The sequence below is a fragment of the Hemiscyllium ocellatum genome, chromosome 1 (assembly GCF_020745735.1).
Source record: "Hemiscyllium ocellatum isolate sHemOce1 chromosome 1, sHemOce1.pat.X.cur, whole genome shotgun sequence".
Classification (NCBI taxonomy): Eukaryota; Metazoa; Chordata; class Chondrichthyes; order Orectolobiformes; family Hemiscylliidae; genus Hemiscyllium; species Hemiscyllium ocellatum.
Window position 1 is genome coordinate 35,306,463 of NC_083401.1, and position 24,857 is coordinate 35,331,319.

The 24,857-nt window shown below is 41.2% G+C and overlaps 1 protein-coding gene across 3 annotated transcripts in view; it reads right to left on the reverse strand.

Annotated features, from left to right (window-relative positions):
* The window catches only part of ccdc142 (coiled-coil domain containing 142), a 158,660-nt gene that overhangs the window by 45,205 nt on the left and 88,598 nt on the right, over positions 1-24,857 (reverse strand). For all 3 annotated transcript variants that reach the window (XM_060828724.1, XM_060828716.1, XM_060828706.1), the window contains one exon: positions 7,447-7,622. In XM_060828724.1, coding sequence (XP_060684707.1) covers positions 7,447-7,622 — 176 coding nt within the window. The remainder of the gene's footprint in view (positions 1-7,446; positions 7,623-24,857) is intronic.

Sequence of the window (24,857 nt, forward strand, 5' to 3'; positions counted from 1 at the left end):
TAAGAACAACTTCAGTATGTGCAATTTAGACTAATTTAAACAGACTTTGTGGAGCAGTGAAATTGTGTAAATAGGTTTCTCAAAGACATGGCATTATTGATTTCTGTTTAAGTCTGATGAACAGCGATGTAAACAATTAGGTGATTAGCGTAATCCTACATAATGTCCACACTACAACATCGCAACATCAAGTTTCAGGTCAATCAGTGATACAGTATACTTGATTAAACTGTGGAATTCAGACAGTGTTTAATAAGTGTTCAGTTGGACTGATCTTAGACTCAAAAATATATGTGAAGGAAAGGTTGTCAGAGATTTAGAAGAATAACATTATTCAACTTTCCTAACTAGAACCATGCTTCCTATTTTTGAATAGGAACCAAAAGCTCCAACATTTAAGACTCTAAAAATAGCCTTCAGACAGCAATACCTTTAAAATTCTGGTTTTATTGCATAACTTGCTGACGCTGGTGGTGAAATTTCATTGTCTCAATATTTGATGATTGCAGCAGCTGCTAAAAACTATACAAATCAGTCAACAATTTATCATTTTGATGGGCTAAATATAGAAACATAGAAGATAAAAGCAGAAGTAGGCCATTCAACCCCTTGAGCCTGCTCTGCTATTCAATATGATCATGGTTGATTATCGAGCTCAATACGTCAATCTTACCCTCCCCCATTTCCGCTGATTCCTTTAGCCACAAGAGTTACATCTACCTCCTTCTTGAAAACATATAATGTTTTGGCCTCAACCACTTTCTGTGATAGTGAATTCCATAGGCTTACCCACTCTGTGTACAGAAAGCTCTCCTCACCTCAGTCCTAAATGTTTTACCCATTATCCTTAAATGATGACCTGGTTCTGGACTCCCTACCATAGGAACATCTTTCTTGCATCTAATCTGTCTAGTCCTGTCAGAATTTCATACATTTCTATGACATTCACACAGTCACCTCCTTCACTCTTCTAAACACCAATGAACACTATTCTATTCAACTCAATATCTCCTTATATTACATCAGCCCTGCCATCCCAAGAATCAATTTGGTAAACCTTTGTTGCACTCCCTCCATGGCAAAAACATCCTTCCTCAGATAAGGAAACCAAACAAGTTCCAGATGTGGCCACATCGATGCCCTGTTCAACTGCAGCAAGATATCCTTGTTCCTGTACTTGAATCCTCTTGCAATGAAGGCCAACATACAGTATGCCTTATTTACTGCTTACCACACTTGTGTGCTTACTTTTAGCAACTGATGCACAAGGACATCCAGGTCTCATCGCACACTCCCTTCTCTCAATTTCCAGCCATTAAAATAACAATCTGTCTTCCTATTTTTGCAACTAAAATGAATAACCTCACATTTATATATATTATCATGCATCTGCCATGCATTTGTTTACTTACAGGGCAAAAGTGAGGACTGCCAATGCCGGAGATTGGAGTCGAGGTTAGAGTGGTGCTGGAAATGCACAGAAGGTCAGGCAGCATCTGAGGAGCAGGAAAATCAACGTTCCAGGCAGGACCCCTTCATTAGGAAGGATGTCTACAAGAATGTTTACTTACAGCCTGTCCAAATCACATTGCAAAATCTCTGCATGCTCCTCACAGCTCACCCTTCAATCCAGTTTTGTGTCATTTGTGAACTTCGAGATGTTATATTTAGACATATATTTATGTTATGCTAAATCATTAATATAAATTGTGAATAGCTGGAGTGCTAGTACTAATCCTTATGGTATACCACTGCCTGTCATTCAGAAAAAGATCCATGCTATTCCTCCTCTGTATTTCCTATCCTCTAAGCAATTTTCTGTCCATCTCAAAATACTACTTCCAATCCCATACACTTTAATTTTACACATTAACTTCTTATGTGGGACTTTGTCAATAGTCCTTTGAAAATCCAAACAATCTACATTAAAGAGAATGCAAACTGCATGTTTTTGAGTCCATTGAACAAGGCTTTTTTTATGGATTTACACACACTGAATGCACTGGTAAAGCTAGTATTTGCTGCCAATCCTTACTTGCCCTTGAACCATTACAGTTCATGCGGTGAAGATACTCTCACAGTGATTATACTTCTGGTATAACTGAGTAGCTTGCCAGGCCAGTTAAGAGTCAACTTACACTGGATTGGACCTGATGCCAAGTATAAATGAGACTAAATAAGGATGACAGATGTCCTGCCCTAAAAGGCATTGTTTTATAGTAATCTTGTTGTTTCACTGTGATCATTGCTTGATTGTAATTTTGCTAAAGATGCAATTAATAGATAGATATTTGTAAGTCAGTTGTAAGCAAGTGTTGAGAAAGTAAATAAAATTTGGAACAAATTGGTTGTTTTACAAATATGCTTAAATGTTGATTAAATTGCAGATTATTTCTGCTAACAAGTGGAAAATCTACTTATTTTAAAACTCAACATTAATTTCAGTGTCTACTTTATTTTCCTGATAATGTGCAAAACTAATTAGAGAATAAATATCAAGAATATTGACAACTACCCTTTGCCATAAAAAGGCATAATAGCAATTTTGCTTTTATGAACAGAAACTTAAGCAAACAAAATAAATTTCTACAAAATATTACTTGGGCTGCAGTTCTATGTCTAGTTTGTGCTACCCTAATCCAGAGAAGATTCTACTTAAATTATGCACATTAAAGTTATAGAACCTGTTGAATCTAAACTGAGCAAGATGGTGCCAGAGATGGAAACATTGGGCTGGATTTTACCAGTCATCTTAAGACAGGCTGAGAGGCAGGAGGGCAGGAAAAATGACAGTGGAAGGCATCTGCATAATATTTTTATACTATCAGGGCATGTTACCAGTGACAAGAACTTTAGTTCAGGGCAGGTGATGGCCTAGTGCTATTGTCACGAGACTATTAACTCAGAGACAGAGGTCCCATGAATCCAGGTTCAAATCCTACCATGGCAGATGGTTGAATTTGTAAGCAATGAAAATCTGGAACTAGAAGTCTAATCCTTTAACATTTCTACTGGTTTAGCTTTGTATTTTAATGCTTCCATCCTGTTAGTGAATTTTACATTGAAACACTAAAATTAAGCTGAAATTCACTCCTACTATAACGATCAGAACAGAAGTAAAGAACTGAAGTCCATAAACATTCTTGGAATAGCAATTAGCTGAGAACACATTTATCTCATGCACGAATTACTGCTGCTAAATCAACAAAACTATACCTTTGGGATTTTAGGCATAAAATACATTTCATGAAATTGGATCTCAAGGACTGAGTCACCCCGGAATATCATTCAGTTGGACTATCAGATACTTTATTTTATTAATTCATGGAAGTGAGCACCACTAACAAGGTGAACATTTACTGCGCATTCCTAATTTGCCCTTGAGAAGGCGATGGTCAGTGAGCTCCTTGAACTACTTCATACCAACTGGTAGGGGTACACTCAGTGCCATTAATTAGGGAATTGCAGATTTTAATCCAATGGAAGTGAAAGAATAACAATGTAGTTTCAAGTAAGGATGATGTGGGACTTGGAGAGGAACTTGAGGGAAGTGGTATTCCCACACATCTGTTTGTCATTCTACTTGTAGAGGTCAAGGGTTTTCCAGAAATTAGGTATTTAGCTAAGTATGGAGTTAATATTAAAACTGGTTGGAGCTGTGTTCTGTCACAAAAGAGATATTGTGAAGAGGATACTGAAGAGATTCATTGAGATAAGACAAGAGGTTATAAGGTTTTCTTTTAAGTGGACTTTTGTTGAGAAATAAAATATTGTAGTTGAAGGAGTAGTGGAAACAAAGACTGTAACAGCTTTTAAAAGAAAAATGGAAAATATTTGAAAAAAAGAGTAGTGTTTTAAAGGTACAGGGAACAGGATAAAGTTGATAACTTTTCCAAATAAAGTGAACAGACTCCTTCTGTACTGTACAATTCTCTGATTCTGTGAGGAAGATTTGAGAAGTAGGAATAAATAAAGTTATTATAAATAGAGTTATTATTCCGATGTAAGGTCATTTAACCTGAAATGTTATGTTGTTGACTAAGTGAAGAGGCATGCACTCAGAGAAGAGGGCCTTATGTTCATGGACAAGACATGGGTCTTTCCATACAGTTGCATTCTTTTCAACTCATTTCATGTTCACAAACAGGTAAAATGCCAAATTGTAGTGATAGGTAGGCAGAAAGTTCTCTCCCCTGCTAAAAAATTCTAGGTTCTAAGTTGGATGGCACTACATCCACAAGCATCAACTCCCTCCACCAACAACGCTCAGTAATAGCAGTGTGCTAAAGGGATGGCACGGTGGCTCAGTGGTTAGCACTGTTGCCTCTTGGCAGCAGCAACCAGGTTCAATTCCCGCACTGAGTGACTGTCTGTGTGTGGTTTGCACATTGTCCCCATGTCTGTGTGGGTTTCCTCCAGGTGCTCCAGTTTCCTCCCACAATCCAAAGATGTGCTAGTCAGGTGAATTGGCCATGTTAAATTGCCCATAGTATTAGGTGCATTAGTCAGGGGTAAATCTAGGGTAGGGGAATGGGTCTGGGTGGGTTACTTTTCGGAGGGTCGGTGTGGACTTATTGGGCTGAAGGGCCTGTTTCCAAACTGTAGGGAATCAAATCTAAAAAAAGATCCTCAGACAGCACCTTCTGAACCCAAAACCACTTCCACGTACAAGGACAAGAGCAGTAGATATACAGGAATGCCATCACTTTCAAGTGCCCCTCCAGGACGCTCACCATCCTGACTTGGAAATAAGTTGCTATTCCTTCACTGTCACTGGGTCAAACTCATGAAATTCCCTTCATAATGGCATTGTGGGTCAACTCACAACAGGTAGACTGCAGTGGTTCAGGATGGCAGCTCATCACTACCTTCTCAAGGCAACTAGGGATGAGCAATACAATGCTGCCAGCCAGTGATGCCACATCCCACAAATGAATTTAAAAAATTTTAAAGGCACCTGAACACACTCCAAACTAGGACCATCAGTCAACCTCTGCTCATCAGCCTTACCATAGGAAAGTCAAGGGATCAGGTAATATGTGGTGAAAAAAGGCTTTCGTGACATATAAACACAGCCCGGACAAAGGTGGCCATTGAGGTTAGCACCCCTGGGTGCTTCACGGAAACCTAGCACCAGTGTTGCAAGAGGACAGAGCACTGCAGTGGTCTGCCAGGGTATGTGCCACTATCTATACAATTCTTCACATGCTCCTCGGAGTAAGAGCTGGCATTGCAAAGTTGCAACTGCAGAGAACTTTCACACATGAGATTGGGTGCCTTAAGTGAAATCAATGTGTGTCACTTCTTTGCAGCTATCAATGTATCTTTACTGGCACCACATGATACTGCCTCTCACGCATCTGCTTTGGTTCACATTTAATACATAAAAAAAGTAGCAACAGTGAGCAACTCACAGATCTTTTATCACACCAGGAGAACGTATACATCTGATAGCATTTCACCAAAGACTTGCATGGAATAGGGACATAATCATAAAAAATGACCTTTTGATTTAAATCTCTCCTTTGAATTCAGGCATGCTTGCTTGACACAGTCAGATTTTCTGGGAGTGTACAGTGTTGCTGACTCACTTGAACAGGCTTGTTGGTCTTGTCAAGATTAATTTCTAACACTAAGTGTTAAACAACATCAGGTCAGACTTCATATGATGATAACTGTTCAGAAGCTAATTAACTTATAGACAGTTCAATCCTAACAGTGGAAGCATTTGTTGAGAAAAAAAAAAATTCTGAAGGAGCCAAGGTAGTGAAGACCAGTGTTCCCACTAACTCTGTTTTCATCTGTGCTCCATGACCGATAACAACTTCCAGAAGCAAAGTCAATACCGCCAAACAATGTCAGCACACCAATCGTCATGTGCGGACATTCTGAGTGGCTGTGCCGCTTGGGTGGAATGTTGGCGAAGGCATAGGTTGTTGTGGCTCTGTTCGCATATGTACACAGTGGAATTGGAGGAAGATTTCTAGCTTGCCAGATACACAAGCCATAATACGTTACATATATTTGTGAACAGATAAATTACCCATTTTTTTTGACTCATAGGATAGCCACCATGAATGCAATTTCAGCAGCTTGAATGTTGATGACTATTCATGACATGCTATTAAATACAAAACAGATTCCAATTGACTACAATTGGGAAAGCCAACCCACCAGAAATATTCTGAGAATATAATGGCAAATGTTTAACTCGTCATTGGAAACAGAAATTTTTCTTCCCTCCCAATTAGATTCCTCAATCCACACTTCTGCAAAGTCAGGGTGATCCTGGACAATTTCGTTTTGTTCTTTTTCATCAAATATTGCCTGACATACTCAGTACTTCCAACATATATGTTTTTTATTATACTGTATTTATTGTCTTACTGTAGAAAGAAAATTGTATTAAAAAGGATTTTGTAAAAATAGTTTTGTGGTACTAGACAAATTTTATTTATACTTTATAGGGAAAATGTGATGAAAATAGCATCACAATATATACTTTAATGAAATGGATTAAGTCTCAAATCTATGTCAGATTTTGATTCAGGAATGTGCAAAAAAAAGTAGTAAAATAACACTCTCAAATATACCATTCTTTTTATGGCCACACTATTACAGAGCTCAAATTACTCTGAAACACAATGAGTTTCACAGTCGGCAATTGGATCTTTTCAGCAGATCCAAATTTTTAATTAGTTGAATTAATTTTCTCAACTAATTTACAATTAAACAAAACCAGGTATTGAAAAAAAAGTGACACACAAAAGTATTTGTCATAAAAGGGCAAATAGAATGCAATATGAAAACATGTTTTGTTAAGGCATTGTGGTTAGCATCACTCATGGCTTATGACTTGGAATATATTGATGTAGCTCCTCAGAAACATACAAATGAGAAATCTATCAGGCCAGCACACTAATCCTACTTGAAATAATGGTCTTTGCCATTTTGAATCTTGCAAAATGACAAGCGTTAATTAATGGTGCAGAAAAACTAAAATGCAGCATCCTTTTTATTATCACACTCATTCACAACCAACTTTAAGCACACTGTAAACAAGCTGACAAGATCAGTGTGTTAATGAAAATATAATTTACCCTTGGATTCTAAACATCCCGCATGTGGATTTTTGCTGGTTTAAAAAACGACTTAAGAGTAGGTATAAATATTTAGCCATGTTGCCTTGTAATGTGGAGCAGATAGCACACAATACCTTTAGAAGTTTAGAATGCTGATAAAATGGCTATCTTGGGTCCAGTATGTGACCCATTCAATAAAAGTACATCATTCAAATTACCCACACGCACATCTCAGCAACTGTGAATTTAACCAAATAGTATACCACTCTTAACCAAATACTGGACAAGATGGCTTCAACAGAATTCACTGCATCTCAGAAAAACTGAATTAACTGTTCAGGACTGAAACGAAAATCTCACTCACTTTTAGATCTGCTTGAATTAGTAGGAGAAACTGATTCATGGACCAAGAAAAAAGAAATTGGAATCCTTTTGTCATTAGCCAATGGGATGAAGTTTGCATTGTTGTGATGCAATGACTCACTGTCCGCACCAAGATTGGTGGTACTACCAATTTTCGAACTAGTCCAGTACTGGTACCTGAAATGAGGAACAAGTACAAGTTTAAAATAAACATTTTTAAGGATGTATCACACCAATTCTAATCCTGTATCATATTATCCAGTCATCATGTTACAGCATATAGTATAATTGGTTAATTAAGATTGGTGGAAAGTGCAAGCAATCTCTGGTAATTAGAAAGTCAGTATAATCTTGGAAATTTTTTATGATTTCAAAAAACTGATAGTTTTAATACATAATTTGGTTCAAGAATTGGACTTTATAACAGAGCTAAAGGTCTACGAAATTTCTGTGTGATCAGACAAAAGTCAACTTTATCTACAATTGATAACTGGGGTTACCTTTCAATTGGGAGATCTGGAGATCAGAGTCAAGAAGTGTGGTGCTGGAAAAGTACAGCTGGTCAGGCAGCATCGGAGCAGCAGGAGAGTCAACATTTTGAGCATAGGCTCTTCATCATTTTCCTGATGAAGAGCTTATACGCGAAATGTCGACTCTCCTGCTCCCAGGATGTTGCCTGACCTGTTACCTTTTAATTATCGGACACTCGTTTTGTTCACTAAGAAATGGGTGAGCAACTATTGCTAGTCTGGCAGGGATCTTGTGAACCCATTTGGCTGCTTGAGTCAATGGACAGCAGGCTTTTTAATCCACACACAGTATGATTGCCAAAAAGCTGATGAGACAGATGAGTCTTAGTCCTAACTCTACTATTTAGTCCACAATTGTAACATTCAACAAGAATTAGTGATGTACACATTGTATTTACAAGATTATAAACGAACTCAGATAGAAACTCAGCAGTTCAGGCAACATCTGCAGAGACAGAAATAAGAGTTGAAGTTTCCAGTCCATGTAAGTCCAAATTTGCAAGTCAATGTTTTCTGAGAAGCCGGTCATAAGCACATAAAAGGAGTTTCCTCAAAGTGCTGTTTAAAGCAACAAGCCCTGGACAATATCCCAGCTTGGATCGAAAGTGTGATGCTGGAAAAGCACAGGTCAGTCAGTATCCAAGGAGCAGGTCAGTTGACTTTTCAGGCATAAGCCCATCATCAGGAATGACATATGACTGCTAATGTAGCACACCTGGAGAACATGTCTTTAGGACATCCACTAGGAGATTATTTGAGTCCATAGCCATTGTTATGCTCAGCGCCTCCAGCTGATCCTTGATAATGGATTGAATCAAAATTATTGTGATGTTGATGTTGCCAGGCCAGATCATCATTTGACTATTTTAAGTGATGACAGTTGCAAATGTTTCAGTGTTACCTTTTGTATTGAAATACTCAGTTCTACCACTTCAAAATTGTGTTCAGGGACAATCCTCTTTCTGTAAGTTGTCCATTACCATTACAGTTGGAAAAGGCAGGACTGCAGAACTCTGATCTGATTTGTTGCTTGTCAGATAGCTTTGCTCATATGCTACTTCTACTGCTTAGCATGTCTGTAATCACATTAATAATTGAATTAGAATTAGAATCCCTATGGTGTGGAAACAGGTCCTTCGGCCCAAAAGTCCACAACGACACTCCGAAGAGTAACCCATTCAGATCCATTCTCCCTACCCTATATTTACCCCTGACTAGTAACCTACACAATGGGCAATTTAGCATGGCAAATTCACCCAACCTGCACATCTTTGAACTGTGGGAGGAAACCGGAGCACCTGGTGGAAATCCATGCAGACATGGGCGAATGTGCAAACTCCACACAAACAGTTGCCAGAGGCTGGAATCAAACCCAGGTCCCTAGCACAGTGAGGCAGCAGTGCTAACCACTGAGCAACTGTGCCGTCCCAACATGTTGAAGCTTGGTCTCATATTTAGGTCTGTCTGGTGGTGCTCTAACCGTATTCTCCAATGTTCTTCACTGAATCAGGCTTGGTTATTTGGCTTGATAGTTATCATTGATATGACAGATCTTGAAGTTGCAAATTGTGGTAAATATAATTCTGCTGTCGCTGACAGTCCATAGCATTTCTCAGATGCACAATTTTAGCTGCTGGACCTGTTTATTTTTAATCATTCATGGTACATAGGTATTGCTGGCGAGGTAGGCATGCATTGCCCACTCTTAATTGCCCTTGAGAAGGTGGTGGTGAGTTCTTGGGGTGTAATTAAACCAACAGTGTTTATTACAAAGGGAGTTCCAGGATTTTGATCCAGCAACCCTGAAGGAACAGCAATATATTTCCAAGTCAAGATGATGTGAAACTTGAAAGGGGAACTGCAGCTTGTTTTCCCATTCAACTGCAAACTTTCTCCTTCTCTGTGATAGAGGTCATGGCTTTGGAATGTGCTGTTGAGGGAGGTTTGGTCGGTTACTTCAACACCTCTTGGTACATATTGTTATTGCTGAACATCAATGGCGAAAGGGAATTAGGTCTCAATCAGGAGGCTTCCCTGACTATGTTTGAATTGATGCCATGAGACTTCATAGGGTGTAGACTCAATGTTGAAGACTCCCAGGGCTTTCTCTTCTTATGCCACTGTGGGCAGCACAAGAGGAGAAAGCCCTGGGAGTCCTCAACATTGACTCTAGAGCCTAGAGACTCTCACAGCACCAGGGACCCGGGTTTGATTCCGCCCTCAGGCAACTGTCTGTGCAGAGTCTGCACATTCTCCCCATGTCTACATGAGGTTTCCTCTGGGTGCTCTGGTTTCCTCCCACAATCCCATGACGTGCAAGTTACATGAATTAGCCATGCTAAATTACTCATAGTATTCAGGGATGCCGAGGTCAGCTGCATTAGTCAGGGGTAAATATAGAGGAATGGGTCTGGGTGGGTTACTCTTCGGAGGGTCGGTGTGGACCTTTTGGGCCGAAGGGCCTGTTTTCACACTGTAGGGATTCTGTATTAAAAATGATATAGTGCAGTGCCACCATATTAGGTTGGCATTCTCTACTGAGGAGACATAGTCAGGGATAGTGATAGTGATTTCTGGAACATCAAATGCAAGATAATGGCAATGTCATGCAGATGCTTGACTAGTCTGTCGAATAACACTTCTTTTTTTGGTATCCTGATGTCAGCGAGGAAGGTTTGTACATTCAGCTGGGTTAGGTACGACTTATTGTTTGTCAAGGTCTATCGCAGGTGGTCTGGTTTTCATCAAATTCAATTATTCCTTAACAACTTGAATCAAGTAAAAGGAACAATGAGGATATGAGATACAACTTGGCAAGGATGGATTGAGGAACATTACAAAAATGGTTGACAGTGGATAGGTGATGGCTAATATTTATGGAATATTTAAAGAAATTTTTATTTCTGTCTGGCACAAAAAAAATGCAAGAAAGGTGGTTAGGCTGTGGCTTAGAAAAGAAATTCGGAATAGTATTAGCTCCAGAGAGGAGGCATACAAAATTGTCAGAATGTGCAGCAATCCTGATGATAACGAGCATTTTAGGATTAAAAAAAAGGTTTATTAAGAGGGAGAAAATGGAGTGCGAGAGCATAATTGCACAGTGATAGGAAACTGAGTGCAAAAGATTCCTCTATGTGAAGAAAAAAAGATTAGTAAGGTCAAACGCAGATCCATTACAGTCAGAAACTAGGGAATTTATAAAAGGGAACGAAGAAATGGCAGAGAATTTAACATATACTTTGGCTTTGGATTCACAAAAGAAGGCAGTGTTCAGTTTGCAGAAGTGTAAGGGAACCAAGAGCTTATTGAGTGGGAGGAATTGTAGGAAATTATCATTAGCAAGAAAGTAGTGCTCAGAAAATTAATGAAGATAGTTGCTTGTTCCTTGGCCAACATCTCTGTGTCAGGTTTTCTGTAGTGCTCCAGCAAAGCTCAGTGCAAGCTGAAAGAAAACACCTCATTTTCAGCTTGGCAATCCTACAGCCTTCTGGACTCAATAGCAAGTTCAATAAATTTGGGGCTTGAGACACCTTCCGCCATGCTCTTACCCCAACACCACATTCCAGGCCTTGTTGTCATATGCAAAAGCAGAAGTTGCTACCAAACACACTGAGCTTTTCCAGCATGTATGAAGAGAAGCCAAAGTTGTTGTGGTTCCGTTCGCCGAGCTGGGAGTTTTTGTTGCAAACGTTTCGTCCCTTTTCTAGGTGACATCCTCAGTGCTTGGGAGCCTCCTGTGAAGCGCTTCTGTGCTGATTCCTCCGGCATTTATAGTGGTTTGAATCTGCCGCTTCCGGCTGTCAGTTGCTGTCCGCTGCAGTGGCCGGGATATAGGGTCTAGGTCGATGTGTTTATTGATAGAATTTGTGGATGACCTAGACCCTATATCCCGGCCACTGCAGCGGACAGCAACTGACAACCGGAAGCGGCAGATTCAAACCATTATAAATGCCGGAGGAATCAGCACAGAAGCGCTTCACAGGAGGCTCCCAAGCACTGAGGATGTCACCTAGAAAGGGGACGAAACGTTTGCAACAAAAACTCCCAGCTCGGCGAACAGAACCACAACAACGAGCACCCGAGCTATAAATCTTCTCACAAACTTAGAAGCCAAAGTTAATGTTTTGGGTCCGTGACCCTTCCTCAGAATTCTAAGTGTTGAGTATTTTAAGTTTTACCGTATTTGTTTGCTGTATCTGATCCACTTTGAGAAGTCATGTGAATTCTCAAAGTGGTTCAGATGCAACAAACAACTAAAATAATTCAACTGCTTTGCATTGCATGCATGCAATGAAAGTAATTTGCTTCGATTAATGATATATGAATAGGAAGGGTTTAGAAGAATATTGTCCAATGATGGCAAATGGGACTAGATTAGGTTGGGATATGTGGTCGGCATGGATGAGTTTGACTGAAGGGTCTGTTTCCATGCTGTATAATTCTATGACTTTATAACTGATGGCAGCAATACACTGACATGATTATGAATTGGTTGGCAGCCAGGAATAAATAGGTCTTTTTCTGGGTGGCAGGCAGTGATTTGTGAGGTACCACAAGGATTGTCCTTGGGCACCAGTTATTCATGATATATATAAATGACTTAGCAATAGAACCAAATAGAATATTTCTAACTGGTTTGCTGACAACCCAAAACTGGGTGGGAATGAGAGTTTTGAGGAGGATTCAAGGAGGCTTCAAAGTGATTTAGAAAATTGAGTGTTGGGCAAATAGGTGGCAGATACAATACAACATGGCTAAATATGAAATTATAACTTTGGTACATAAAACAGAAAAGTGGAATATTATTTAAATAGTGATACATTGGGAAATGTGAACGTATAAAGGAATTAGCTGTCCTTGTATACCAGTCATTGAAAATAGACATGTAGGTGCAGCCATCAATTAATCACTGAATCATAGATCCCTATAGTGTGGAAACAGACCCTTCAGTCTATAAGTTCACACCGACCCTCCAAACAACATCCCACCCAAATCCATTCTCCTGCCCAATTACTCTATACTTACTCCCAACTAATATATCCTAAACACTATGGGTAATCTAGCATGGCCAATTCACCTAAACTGCACTTCCTTGATTATGGAAAGAAACCGGAGTACCGAAGGAAACCCACACAGACATGGGGAGAATGTGCAAGCTCCACACAGACAGTCGCCCTAGGCTGGAATTGAATCAGAGTCCCTGGCGCTGTGAGACAGCAGTGCTAACCACTGAGCCACCATGCCACCCCACTAAACAAGTAAAGCCTTCAGTGCACGAGGATTTGAGATCAGAAGTAGGAATGTCTTAACGCAGTTGCACAGGGCTTTGGTGAGACCAATTTTGGGTTCTTTCCCTAAGAAAGGATATACTTGCCATACATAGAATGCAGCAGAGATTCACTCAGCTGATATTGAGAATGGTATCTCCTTGGGGAGAGATTTTTTTGACTGGACCAACAATCACTGGAGCTTAGAAGAGTGAGACAGGATCTGATTCATATATAAAATTGTAACTGAATTGGATAGACTGGGTGCAGGGAGGAAGGTTTTCCTGGTTGAATTGTCTAGAACGGAGGATGTGATCTCAGGATATGGAGAAGACCATTTTGGACTAAAATGAGGAAACATTTCTGCACTGGAAGAATAGCGAACTGATGGAATTTGCGATCACAGAAGACTGTGGAGGCAAAGTTTGTGAATATATCAAGAAAAACATATATATTTTTAGATTTTAAAGACACCAAGGGGTGTGGGGGGAAAAGCAGGATATAGAGGATTAGCCTTGATCAAAAGGCCCAGTGGCTCCTTATTTTGATATTTCTATTTCATGAATCTTCAGAACATTATTTCAGAATGTTTTGCTTCATAAAAGCAGTGACACTACTTCAAAACTAATCTGTTGATTGTGCAAGAAGTTATCAACTTCTTTCTTTGAACTAACAATCTTTGATACTGTACATTATGCTTAACTTGGTAACATTCTTGCCTCTGGATTAGAAATGTTTACATGTCAGTCCAAAAACAGAGTCTGAACGTATATTATTTATTACGTTTGAATAAACCAGAGTGGACCGAAATTTATTCAGGAGTACTGAATAAAGAAAGAAAAGTTAGGGTCCTTCTTTCGAGTCTTCACACCTAGGGCCTCCCCCATTCCCCACACTGAGGTGTTATCAATGATCACAGGGCTGCCTGATTTTGATAAGTCTGAAGCCACCCATCCTAGTAAATAGGAGCTGAGTTAAATACCTCAGGGCTCAAACAGATAGAACATAGAACAGTACAGCACCGAACAGGCCCTTCAGCCCATGATGTTGTGCTGACCACTGATCCTCATGTACGCACCCTCAAATTTCTGTGACCATATGCATGCCCAGGAGTCTCTTAAATGTCCCCAATGACCCTGCCTCCACAACTGCTGCTGGCAACGCATTCCATGCTCTCACAACACTCAGTGTAAAGAACCCGCCTCTGACATCCCCTCTATACTTTCCTCTAACCAGCTTAAAACTATGACCCCTCGTGTTAGTCATTTCTGCCCTGGGAAATAGTCTCTGGCTATCGACTCTATCTATGCCTCTCATTATCTTGTATACCTCAGTTAGGTCCCCTCTTCTCCTTTTCTCCAATGAAAAAAGTCCGAGCTCAGTCAACCTCTCCTCATAAAATAAGCCCTCCAGTCCAGGCAGCATCCTCTGAACCCTTCCCAAAGCATCCACATCTTTCTTATGATAGGGCAACCAGAACTGGATGCAGTATTCCAAGTGCGGTCTAACCAAAGTTTTATAGAGCTGCAACAGGATCTCACGACTCTTAAACTCATTCCCCCTGTTAATGAAAGCCAAGACACCATATGCTTTCTTAACAACCCTGTCCACTTGGGTGGTCATTTTAAGGGATCTATGTACTTGCACCCCAAGATCCTTCTGTTCCTCCACACTGCCAAGAATCCTATCCTTAATCCTGTACTCAGCTTTCAAATTCGACCTTCCAAAATGCATCACCTTGCATTTATCCAGGTTGAACTCCATCTGCAACCTCTCAGCCCATCTCTGCATCCTGTCAATGTCCCGCTGCAGCCTACAACAGCCCTCTATACTGTCAACGACACCTCCAACCTTTGTGTCATCTGCAAACTTGCTGACCCATCCTTCAATCCCCTCATTCAAGTCATTAATAAAAATTACAAACAATAGAGGCCCAAGGACAGAGCCCTGTGGAACACCACTCACCACAGACTTCCAGGCAGAATATTTTCCTTCTACTACCACTCACTGTCTTCTGTTGGCCACCCAATTCTGTATCCAGACAGCTATATTCCCCTGAATACCATTCCTCCTGACCTTCTGAATGAGCCTACCATGGGGAACCTTATCAAATGCCTTGCTGAAGTCCATATACACCACATCCACAGCTCGACCCTCATCAACTTTTCTAGTCACATCGTCAAAGAACTCGGTTTATGAGGCATGACCTGCCCCTCACAAAGCCGTGTTGACTGCATTTAATCAAGCCATGCTCTTCCAGATGGTCATAAATCCTATCCCTCCGAATCCTTTCTAACACCTGGTTAGACTTACTGGTCTGTAATTGCCGGGGATTTCCCTATTTCCTTTCTTGAAGAGAGGAATTACATTTGCCTCTCTGCAGTCCTCAGGTGTGACTCCACTGGAGAGCAAGGATGAAAAGATCTTCGCAAGTGCCGAAGCAATTACATTTCTCGTTTCCCAAAGCAGCCGAGGACAAATCTGGTCTGGCCCGGCGACTTGTCAATCTTAATGTTTGACAAAATTTTCAGCACATCAGCTTCCTCTATCTCTATCCATTTCAGCATGCACACCTGCTCTTCAAAGGTTTTATTCACTACAAAGTTTGTTTCTTTCGTAAAGACAGAAGCAAAAAACTCATTTAGTGCTTCCCCTACCCCCTCAGACTCCACACACAAATTCTTTATGCTATCCCTGATCGGCCCTACTCTTTCTTTGACCATTCTCTTATTCTTCACATAAGTGTAAAATGCCTTTGTGTTCTCCCTAATCCGTTCTGCCAACCCTTTCTCGTGCCCCATCCTGGCTCTCCTCAGCCCATTTTTAAGCTCCTTCCTCGCCTGCCTATAATCCTGTCAAGCTAAGCTTGATCCTAGCTTCCTCCACATTATGTAAGCTACCTTTTTTCTTTTGACGAGAGCTCCATCGCTCTCGTCATCCAAAGTTCCTTTATCTTACCACTTCTTGCCTGTCTCAGAGGGACATATTTATTCATCACTTGCAACAACTGTTCCTTAAACAGTCTCCACATGTCTATAGTGCTTTTACCTTGGAATAATTGCTCCCAATCCATGCTTCCTAACTCATGTCTAATCGCATCATATTTTCCTCTTCCCCAATTAATATCCTCCCATTTTGTCTAATCCTCTCCTTCTCCATAGCTATGTAGAACGTGAGGCAGTTGTGGTCACTATCATCAAAATGCTCTCCCACCACAAGATCTGATACCTGCCCCGGCTCATTTCCGAGCACAAAGTCTAGAATGGCCTCTCCCCTCGTCGGCCTGTCAACGTACGGAGTTAGGAAACCCTCCTGAGCACCCCTTACAAAAACAGCTTCATTCAAATCTTCTGCTCGAAGGAGGTTCCAATCAATATTGGGAAAGTTAAAGTCACCCATTACAACAACCCTACTATGTCCACACTTTTCCAAAATCTGCCGACCTATGCTTTCTTCCATCTCCCTGCTGCTATTGGGGGGCTGTAGTAAACCCCTAACAAGGTGACTGCTCCCTTGCTATTCCTAATTTCCACCCATACTGACTCAGTAGGCAGATCTTCTTCGACAATGGAAGCTACTGTAGCTGAGATACCCTCTCTGATTAGTAGTGCTACACCCCCTCCTCTTCCCCGCCCCCCCCCCCCCACCTCCCTTATTCTTTTTAAATGCTCTAAACCTGGAACATCCAGCAACCATTCCTGCCCCTGAGAAACCCATGTCTCTGTTATGGCCACAACGTCATAGCACCAGGTACCATGCTCTAAGTTCGTCACTTTTATTCCTGATACTCCTTGCGTTAAAGCAAACACACTTTAACTGATCCCTTGGTTCCTTGCCAGGAAAATCCTTCCCACTAGCTGGTCTACCTCTTGCTATTGAGGAGAAAGTGAGGTCTGCAGATGCTGGAGATCAGAGCTGAAAATGTGTTGCTGGAAAAGCGCAGCAGGTCAGGCAGCATCCAAGGAACAGGAAATTCGACGTTTTGGGCATAAGCCTGATGAAGGGCTTATGCCTGAAACGTCGAATTTCCTGTTCCTTGGATGCTGCCCGACCTGCTGCGCTTTTCTAGCAACACATTTTCAGCTCTACCTCTTGCTATTGCCTCATCTGCATCAACTTTCACCTCCGGTATACAGCTCAGGTTCCCACCCCCCTGCCATACTAGTTTAAACCCTCTCGAACTACTTGAGCAAACCTTCCACCCAGGACATTGGCCCCCTTCCAGTTCAGATGCAACCTGTCCTTCTTGTACAGGTCCCACCTTCCCCAGAAGGCATCCCAATTATCTACATATCTGAAGCCCTCCCCCTACACCAGCTGAGCAGTCACGCATTAAACTGCGCCCGCTCCCTGTTCCTCGCCTCGCTATCTCGTGGCACCGGTAGTAAACTAGAGAACACTACTCTGTTCGTCCTGCTTTGCAGATTCCATCCTAACTCCCTGAAATCACTTTTTATATCTTCGATCCTTTTCCTGGCTATATCATTAGTGCCAATATGTAACAAGATTTCTGGCTGTTCACCCTCCCCTTTTAGAACCTTACACACCCGATCAGAAATCGATGTTGTTTGGGTTGTTGTTAATACCCTTGCTTACACCAACTGCCCAAAATCAACTTCCAGTTAAAGTCCAACTCAGCCCTCAAATTTTGAACAATATATTTTTCTTCAATCCTAATACCAGCAAAAAGCAATCATCCTTATTGTTAATTATGATATACTGGCGGAACAGAGAGCTTTTATGCATTCAATAAAATTCTCACATTTCAAAAATAATTAATTCTGTGAAGCACTCTAAGGCATTAAAATGTGATAAAGCCTTTTTTTTTATTAGGGCCTTGGATTGCCATCTTCCACACTACCAATGGTTGTACAAAATTAGATCATGAGGTGGATGCAAATTATTTTTTGACTAAATGATTCTTAATTGCTTTGTGATGGCAGCCAATTCCTTTGGTTTTGTGAATATGGCATCTCAGCACTAATGCATGGTTTCCAAAATAGTTTTTTTCTAAAAACTACAGTAGCTCAGACATTTCCAGTACTAATTCTCCATCTATAATTTATAACAGTCTAAAGAAATCTCAAAATAAGCTAAAAGTATTTCTGAAAAGAACACTGAGAATCTTGAAAGTCAATTGGATCTCATTATTAAAGAATATAATGACCTGCTTCACATTAATAATGAGTAATTACGTCACAAGAATATTGGACTATTGAAACCATTATAGGCAAGACAACGTTAGATATCTGACTACAAGTTGGCAATAAACTGAAATATTAAAAGGAACAGCAAAATTTGACCAGTTTATGGTAACTATTTGCATTTTATGATTAGATTATATGAAAAATACCAAGTGGTTTGAAATGGATTATAAAGCATCTCTTTTAGGATTTCAGATCACACCTGCTTGTATGACAAGGTGTATGACAAGGCCCACTCATGATTATTTTTTAAGAGATTTGTTTTCTGTCCGATACTCTGCTATCAAAAGCAGAGCATTCTTGAAATTATATCATGCCAATCATTGGAGTTCTTTTTCCAAACCGCCATCCTTCAGTGGACATATAAGCAGTGAGCAGCAGTTGATTATTCTCCAGAACATTTATGACCCAACATTCAAGCTTGGTAAAATACAAACGAAAATACCATTTAGCATTCCTTTATAGTGAGCCTGAGCTCAATTCCAGCTTGCTTCAGCTGTTAGAAGATCTTGAGATCAAGCTAAATTGTAGAGATGTAAACACAGGTTGACACATCAGAGAGCGGCGGGAGCTGGGCGGAAGTGAAGGCAGAACACAAAGCCGGTCGGGAAGGTAAGTGATTGTTATTTGAGTGGGTGTGTTCTAGACCCCAGGTCCTACAAAGTGGGGCCTCCCTCCCTCCCTCCTCCTCTAACCTAAATTAAATGTCCACGGACTTGCCCCAAAAAGAGGGTCCAAGGAAGTTCCTGTGAATTGAAGAATGAGGCTTTAGCTCAGGAGTCTTTGACAAGAAAGTTGAGTGAAGTGATTACGCTACAGTTGAAGAGGGTGAAGACAAGACTGCCAAGCTGGATCAATGTGCTACGTGCTTGATGTGGCAGGTCAACGACTCTGATGTGTCTGGCTCATATAAGTGTGGAAAGTGTGTGCACGTTCAGCTACTGACAGAGCATATTGCAGCACTGATGAAAGAACTCGAGGACCTTAGGCTCATCTGAGAGAACAAGATCTTTCTGGACAAGACCTTCAGCGAGGTTATTACACCAATCGTACCAGAAGAGAGCAGACGATGAGGAAGGCAGAGAGGAGACAGGTGCAAGAGACCCCAGGGGAAGTACCTGTCAGGAATTTTTGGAAACAGTGGAGACAGATGACACTGCCAGTCCGCGAGGCGGCCAGGTCTGTCAATCAAAAGTTGGCGTGGAGACAGAGCGGAAAAGTCAGACATCGTACAGAGCCGTGGTAATAGGGGACTCCATAGTGAGAGGAACTGACCGGGGTTTTTATGGCAGCAAGCTGGACTTAAGGATGATGTGTTGCCTTCCTGTTGCCAGGTTAAAGATATCACAGACAGAGTGCAGGAAATCCTCAAGGACGAAGGTGAAGAGCCAGAGGTGGTGGTACATGTCGGCACAAATGACATCGGGAAGAAGAGGAGGAACATACTACAGCGGGACTCAGAGAACTAGTAAGAAGGCTGAAAAGCAGGACGTCCAAGATGGTTATCTCCGGTTTGCTTCCAGTTCCTCGGGCTGGTGAGGCCAGAAACAGGGCGATAATCAACTTGAACATGTGGCTGGCGAACTGGTGCAATAAGCAAGGATTTAAATTCTTGGATCACTGGGTTATGTTTTGTGGTAAGCATAAATTCTACAAGAGAGACGGTTTGGGACCAGCATTCTTGCAAGCAGGTTTGCCACTGCGAAGCAGCTACGTTTAAACTAAGTAGCGGGGGGGGGGGGGGGGGAACAAGCTGAATGTTTAAGAAGGAAATTGGAGGGAAAGTTAGAACAAGGGAAGTCAAGAAAGACAACTGTATCAATGAGGCAGAAACCTCAGAAAGGGATCATGCTGTAAGGCTGAGTGAAATAGGAGTTGATGGGAAGGGTGAGGGCAGTAACAATTAAAAATACTACACATGAATGCACGAAGCGTTAGAAATAAGATGGATGAGCTTGAGGCTCTTTTGGAAATTGGCAGATATGATATTGTAGGGATAACTGAGACGTGGCTTCTAGTGGACAGGGCCTGGGAAATGAATATTCAAGGCTACACTTGCTATCATAAGGGCAGACTGACGGGCAGAGGGGGTGGGGTGGCCATGTTGGCAAGGGATGATATTCAGTCCCTTGCGCGGGGGGACCGAGAATCAGGGGATGTAGAGTCAGTGTGGATAGAGCTGAGAAATACTAAGGGTAAAAAGACCCTCTTGGGAGTTATCTACAGGCCCCCAAACAGTAGTCTGGATGTCGGATGTAAGTTAAATCAGGAGCTGAAATTGGCCTGTCACAAAGATGTTACTACAGTTGTTACGAGGGATTTCAACTTGCAGGTAGACTGGGGGAATCAGGATGGTATTGGACCTCATGAAAAAGACTTTTCGGAGTGCCTCAGAGATGGATTCTTAGAACAGCTGGTGCTGGAGCCGACCAGGGAGAAGGCAATTCTGGATCTGGTATTGTGCAACAAACCAGAATTGGTCAGGGACCTCGAAGTGAAGGAGCCATTGGGAAGTAGTGACCATAATTCAATAAGCTTCAATCTGCACTTTGAGAGGGAGAGGGTACAATCGGAAGTGACAATATTTATGTTGAATAAAGGGAACTAAGGAGCTATGAGGGAGGAGCTGGCCAAAGTTCAATGGTGCAATAACTTAGCAGGGATGACAATGGAGGAACAATGGTGGATATTTCTATGTATAATGCAGAAGTTGCAGGATCAGTTCATTCCAAAAAGGAAGAAAGATCCTAGGAGGAGGCATGGGTGGCCATGGCTGACAAGGGAAGTTAAGAAACTTATAAAGTTAAAAGAGAAAATGTATAACATAGCAAAGATAAGTGGGAAAATGGAGGACTGGGAAGCTTTTAAAGAACAACAGAGGATTACTAAGAAGGAAATACGCAGAGAAAAAATGAGGTATGAAGGTAAACTGGCCAATAATATAAAGGAGGATAGTAAAAGTTTTTTTAGGTATGTGAAAGGCAAAAAAGTGGTTAAGACTATAATTGGGCCCTTGAAGACAGAAACAGGGGAATGTATTATGGGGAACAAAGAAATGGCAGAAGAATTGAATTGGTACTTCAGATCTGTGTTCACTGGGGAAGGCACAAGCAATCTCCCTGAGGTAACAGTGGCTGAAGGACCTGAACTTAAGGGAATTTATTTTTGCCAGAAATTAGTGTTGGAGAGACTGTTAGGTCTGAAGGTTGATAAGGCTTGATAGTCTACATCCCAGGGTACTGAAGGAGGTGGCTCGAGAAATCGTGGCTGCATTGTTGATTATTTTCCAGAGTTCGGTAGATCCGGGATCAGTTCCTGTGGATTGGAGGGTGGCTAATGTTGTACCACTTTTTAAGAAAGGTGGGAGAGAGAAAGCAGGGAATTATAAACCAGTTAGTCTGACCTTAGTGGTGGGAAAGATGCTGGAGTCTATTATAAAGGATGAAATTACGACACATCTGGATAGTAGTAACAGGATAGGTCAGACTCAGCATGGATTTATGAAGGGGAAATCATGCTTGACTAATCTTCTGGACTTTTTTCAAGATGTAACTCTGAAGATGGACGAGGGAGATCCAGTAGATGTAGTGTACCTGGACTTTCAGAAAGCTTTTGATAAAGTCTCACATAGGAGGTTAGTGAACAAAATTAGGGCACATGGTATTGGGGGCAAAGTACTAACTTGGATTGAAAGTTGGTTGGCTGATAGGAAGCAAAGAGTAGTGATAAACGGCTCCATTTCAGAATGGCAGGCAGTGACCAGTGGGGTACCGCAGGGATCACTACTGGGACCACAGCTTTTTACAATATATGTTAATGATATAGAAGATGGTATTAGTAATAACATTAGCAAATTTGCTGATGATACTAAGCTGGGTGGCAGGGTGAAATGTGATGAGCATGTTAGGAGATTACAGGGTGACCTGGACAAGTTAGGTGAGTCATCAGATGCATGGCAGATGCAGTTTAATGTGGATAAATGTATGGTTATCCACTTTGGTGGCAAGAACAGGAAGACAGATTACTACCTAAATGGAATCAATTTAGGTAAAGGGGCAGTACAAAGAGATCTGGGTGTTCTTGTACACCAGTCAATGAAGGCAAGCATGCAGGTACAACAGGTAGTGAAGAAGGCTAATAGCATGCTGGCCTTCATAACAAGAGGGATTGAGTATAGAAGCAAAGAGGTTCTTCTGCAGCTATACAGGGCCCTGGTGAGACCACACCTGCAGTACTGGAGTACTGTGCAGTTCTAATCTCCAAATTTGAGGAAAGACATGCTGGCTATTGAGGGAGTGCAGCATAGGTTCACGAGGTCAATTCCTGGAATGGTGGGATTACCTTACACTGAAAGACTGGAGCGATTGGGCTTGTATGCCCTTGAGTTTAGAAGACTGAGAGGGGATTTGATTGAGACATATAAGATTATTAAAGGATTGGACACTCTGGAGGCAGGAAACATGTTTCTGCTGATGGGTGAATGCCAAACCAGAGGACACAGCTTAGGGCAGAGATGAGGAGAAACTTCTTCACACAGAGAGTGGTGGTTGTGTGGAATGCTCTGCCCGAGAGGGCAGTGGAGGCCCTGTCTCTGGATTCATTTAAGAAAGAGTTGGATAGAGCTCTCAAGGATTGTGGAATCAAGAGTTATGGAGATAAGGCAGGAATAGGATACTGATTAAGGATGATCAGCCATGATCTTATTGAATGGTGGTGCAGGCTTGAAGGGCAGAATGGCCTACTCCTGCACCTATTGTCTATTGACACTTCATTGTGGTTCTAAAAGAATTCTGCACTATTGGAAATGCTATTTTTCAAATGGGGCATTAAACGGGAACACCTTCTGACTTCCATATCAGTGGTGAGAGTGGCCAAAAACAAAAAGGTCTGAACACTTTTTTGACAAGGGATTATATAATCAGGGCAAAGTTTCAGAATATTGCTGAAAAGTGACATTTTGTCAAAGCTTTTCGAGTTATACTCGTCAGAACAAATCACAAGTACTCCAAGTTAAGTGAAAGACCAACAATTATACTTTATGACAAAAAACCAAAGGACAATGGATGTTGGAAGTTAGAAAGAAAAACAGAGATTGTCATTGCACCGGAAACATTAGCTCTGCTTTCTCTTTACTGCATTATTATTCTGCAGGAATGCTACATCATTGGCATGAGGATTCAGACTGGTAGCGTCATTAAAATACACCAGTTACTGATAATTGACAGTTAAGTGCCAAACTTTGTTTAAATTTAAAATCAGGCAAGTTGACTATGATTGGCCAATAGCCTTTGCCCTGAGAAATGAAACAGTAAATGGTTCTCACCTACTTTGAGTTGTAACAGGTGCAGTGTGAAATATTAGACAGAAAGAACATGTATTATTAGATTAGAAGTGAATACAAACTGAGTTAGACTTGTGTTTACTCACCAATCCAGTCAAGACTATGAGGTAAAAACAATGATTGCAGATGCTGGAAACCAGATTCTGGATTAATGGTGCTGCAAGAGCACAGTAGTTCAGGCAGCATCCAAGGAGCAGCGAAATATAGCTGATGAAGGGCTTTTGCCCGAAACGTCGATTTCGCTGCTCCTTGGATGCTGCCTGAACTGATGTGCTTTTCCAGCACCACTAATCCAGTCAAGACTATGGACAAGACATTTGTATAAAATCAAACAAACCTCAGCATTTCAGCATTAGTCCATGTAATACAGGGTGATGTCTATACTAACAAAAGAAGTTGCTGGGTTTTGTACATGCGAATCGAAGCAGAGATCTAGTGGCAGTGCTTCACAAACAACCTTCCAATGAGATCCCACTTTAACTCAGTGCAACTTTCTCAAGGACACTTAGAAATAGGCAATAAGGGTAGCATTTCCTTTAATTACCACATTCATGAAGAAATAGATAATCTCTTGAAAATGGACACACACCCAGTAATCAGCAAAATCAGAATTGCATTAAAGCAGCCTATGAACATTTAGTACATTATTAAATCTGTATACTATAAATCAAGATAAACCTTCACATTACATGTTTGAAAATGTGCTTTTAAAGTACTTCATTAAAAACAAATTTTATTTTACACACACAGGTAGTTTTCAACCAAACTTGCCATATCCCATGGTGACAGAAATCTCAGTGATGCTCCCTCTTCTGTCAACTGCATACTCACATGAAAATCAGTACCTCTCTCCCAACACACACACACCAATACTCCCCAGTGCACAGACTCATGACTTTTCCCAACACTCAACCCCCCCCCCCCCCCCCGCAGTCACTCATAACCTCCCACCTCTCTCAGTTGTGACTCAATAATGTCTTGCTTCTCCTCTCAGGGCCCACTCAACTCACATCCTCCTCCTTTTTCACCATCCCTATAAGTTGGATTTCACCACCTTCCCTAGTTGTGGA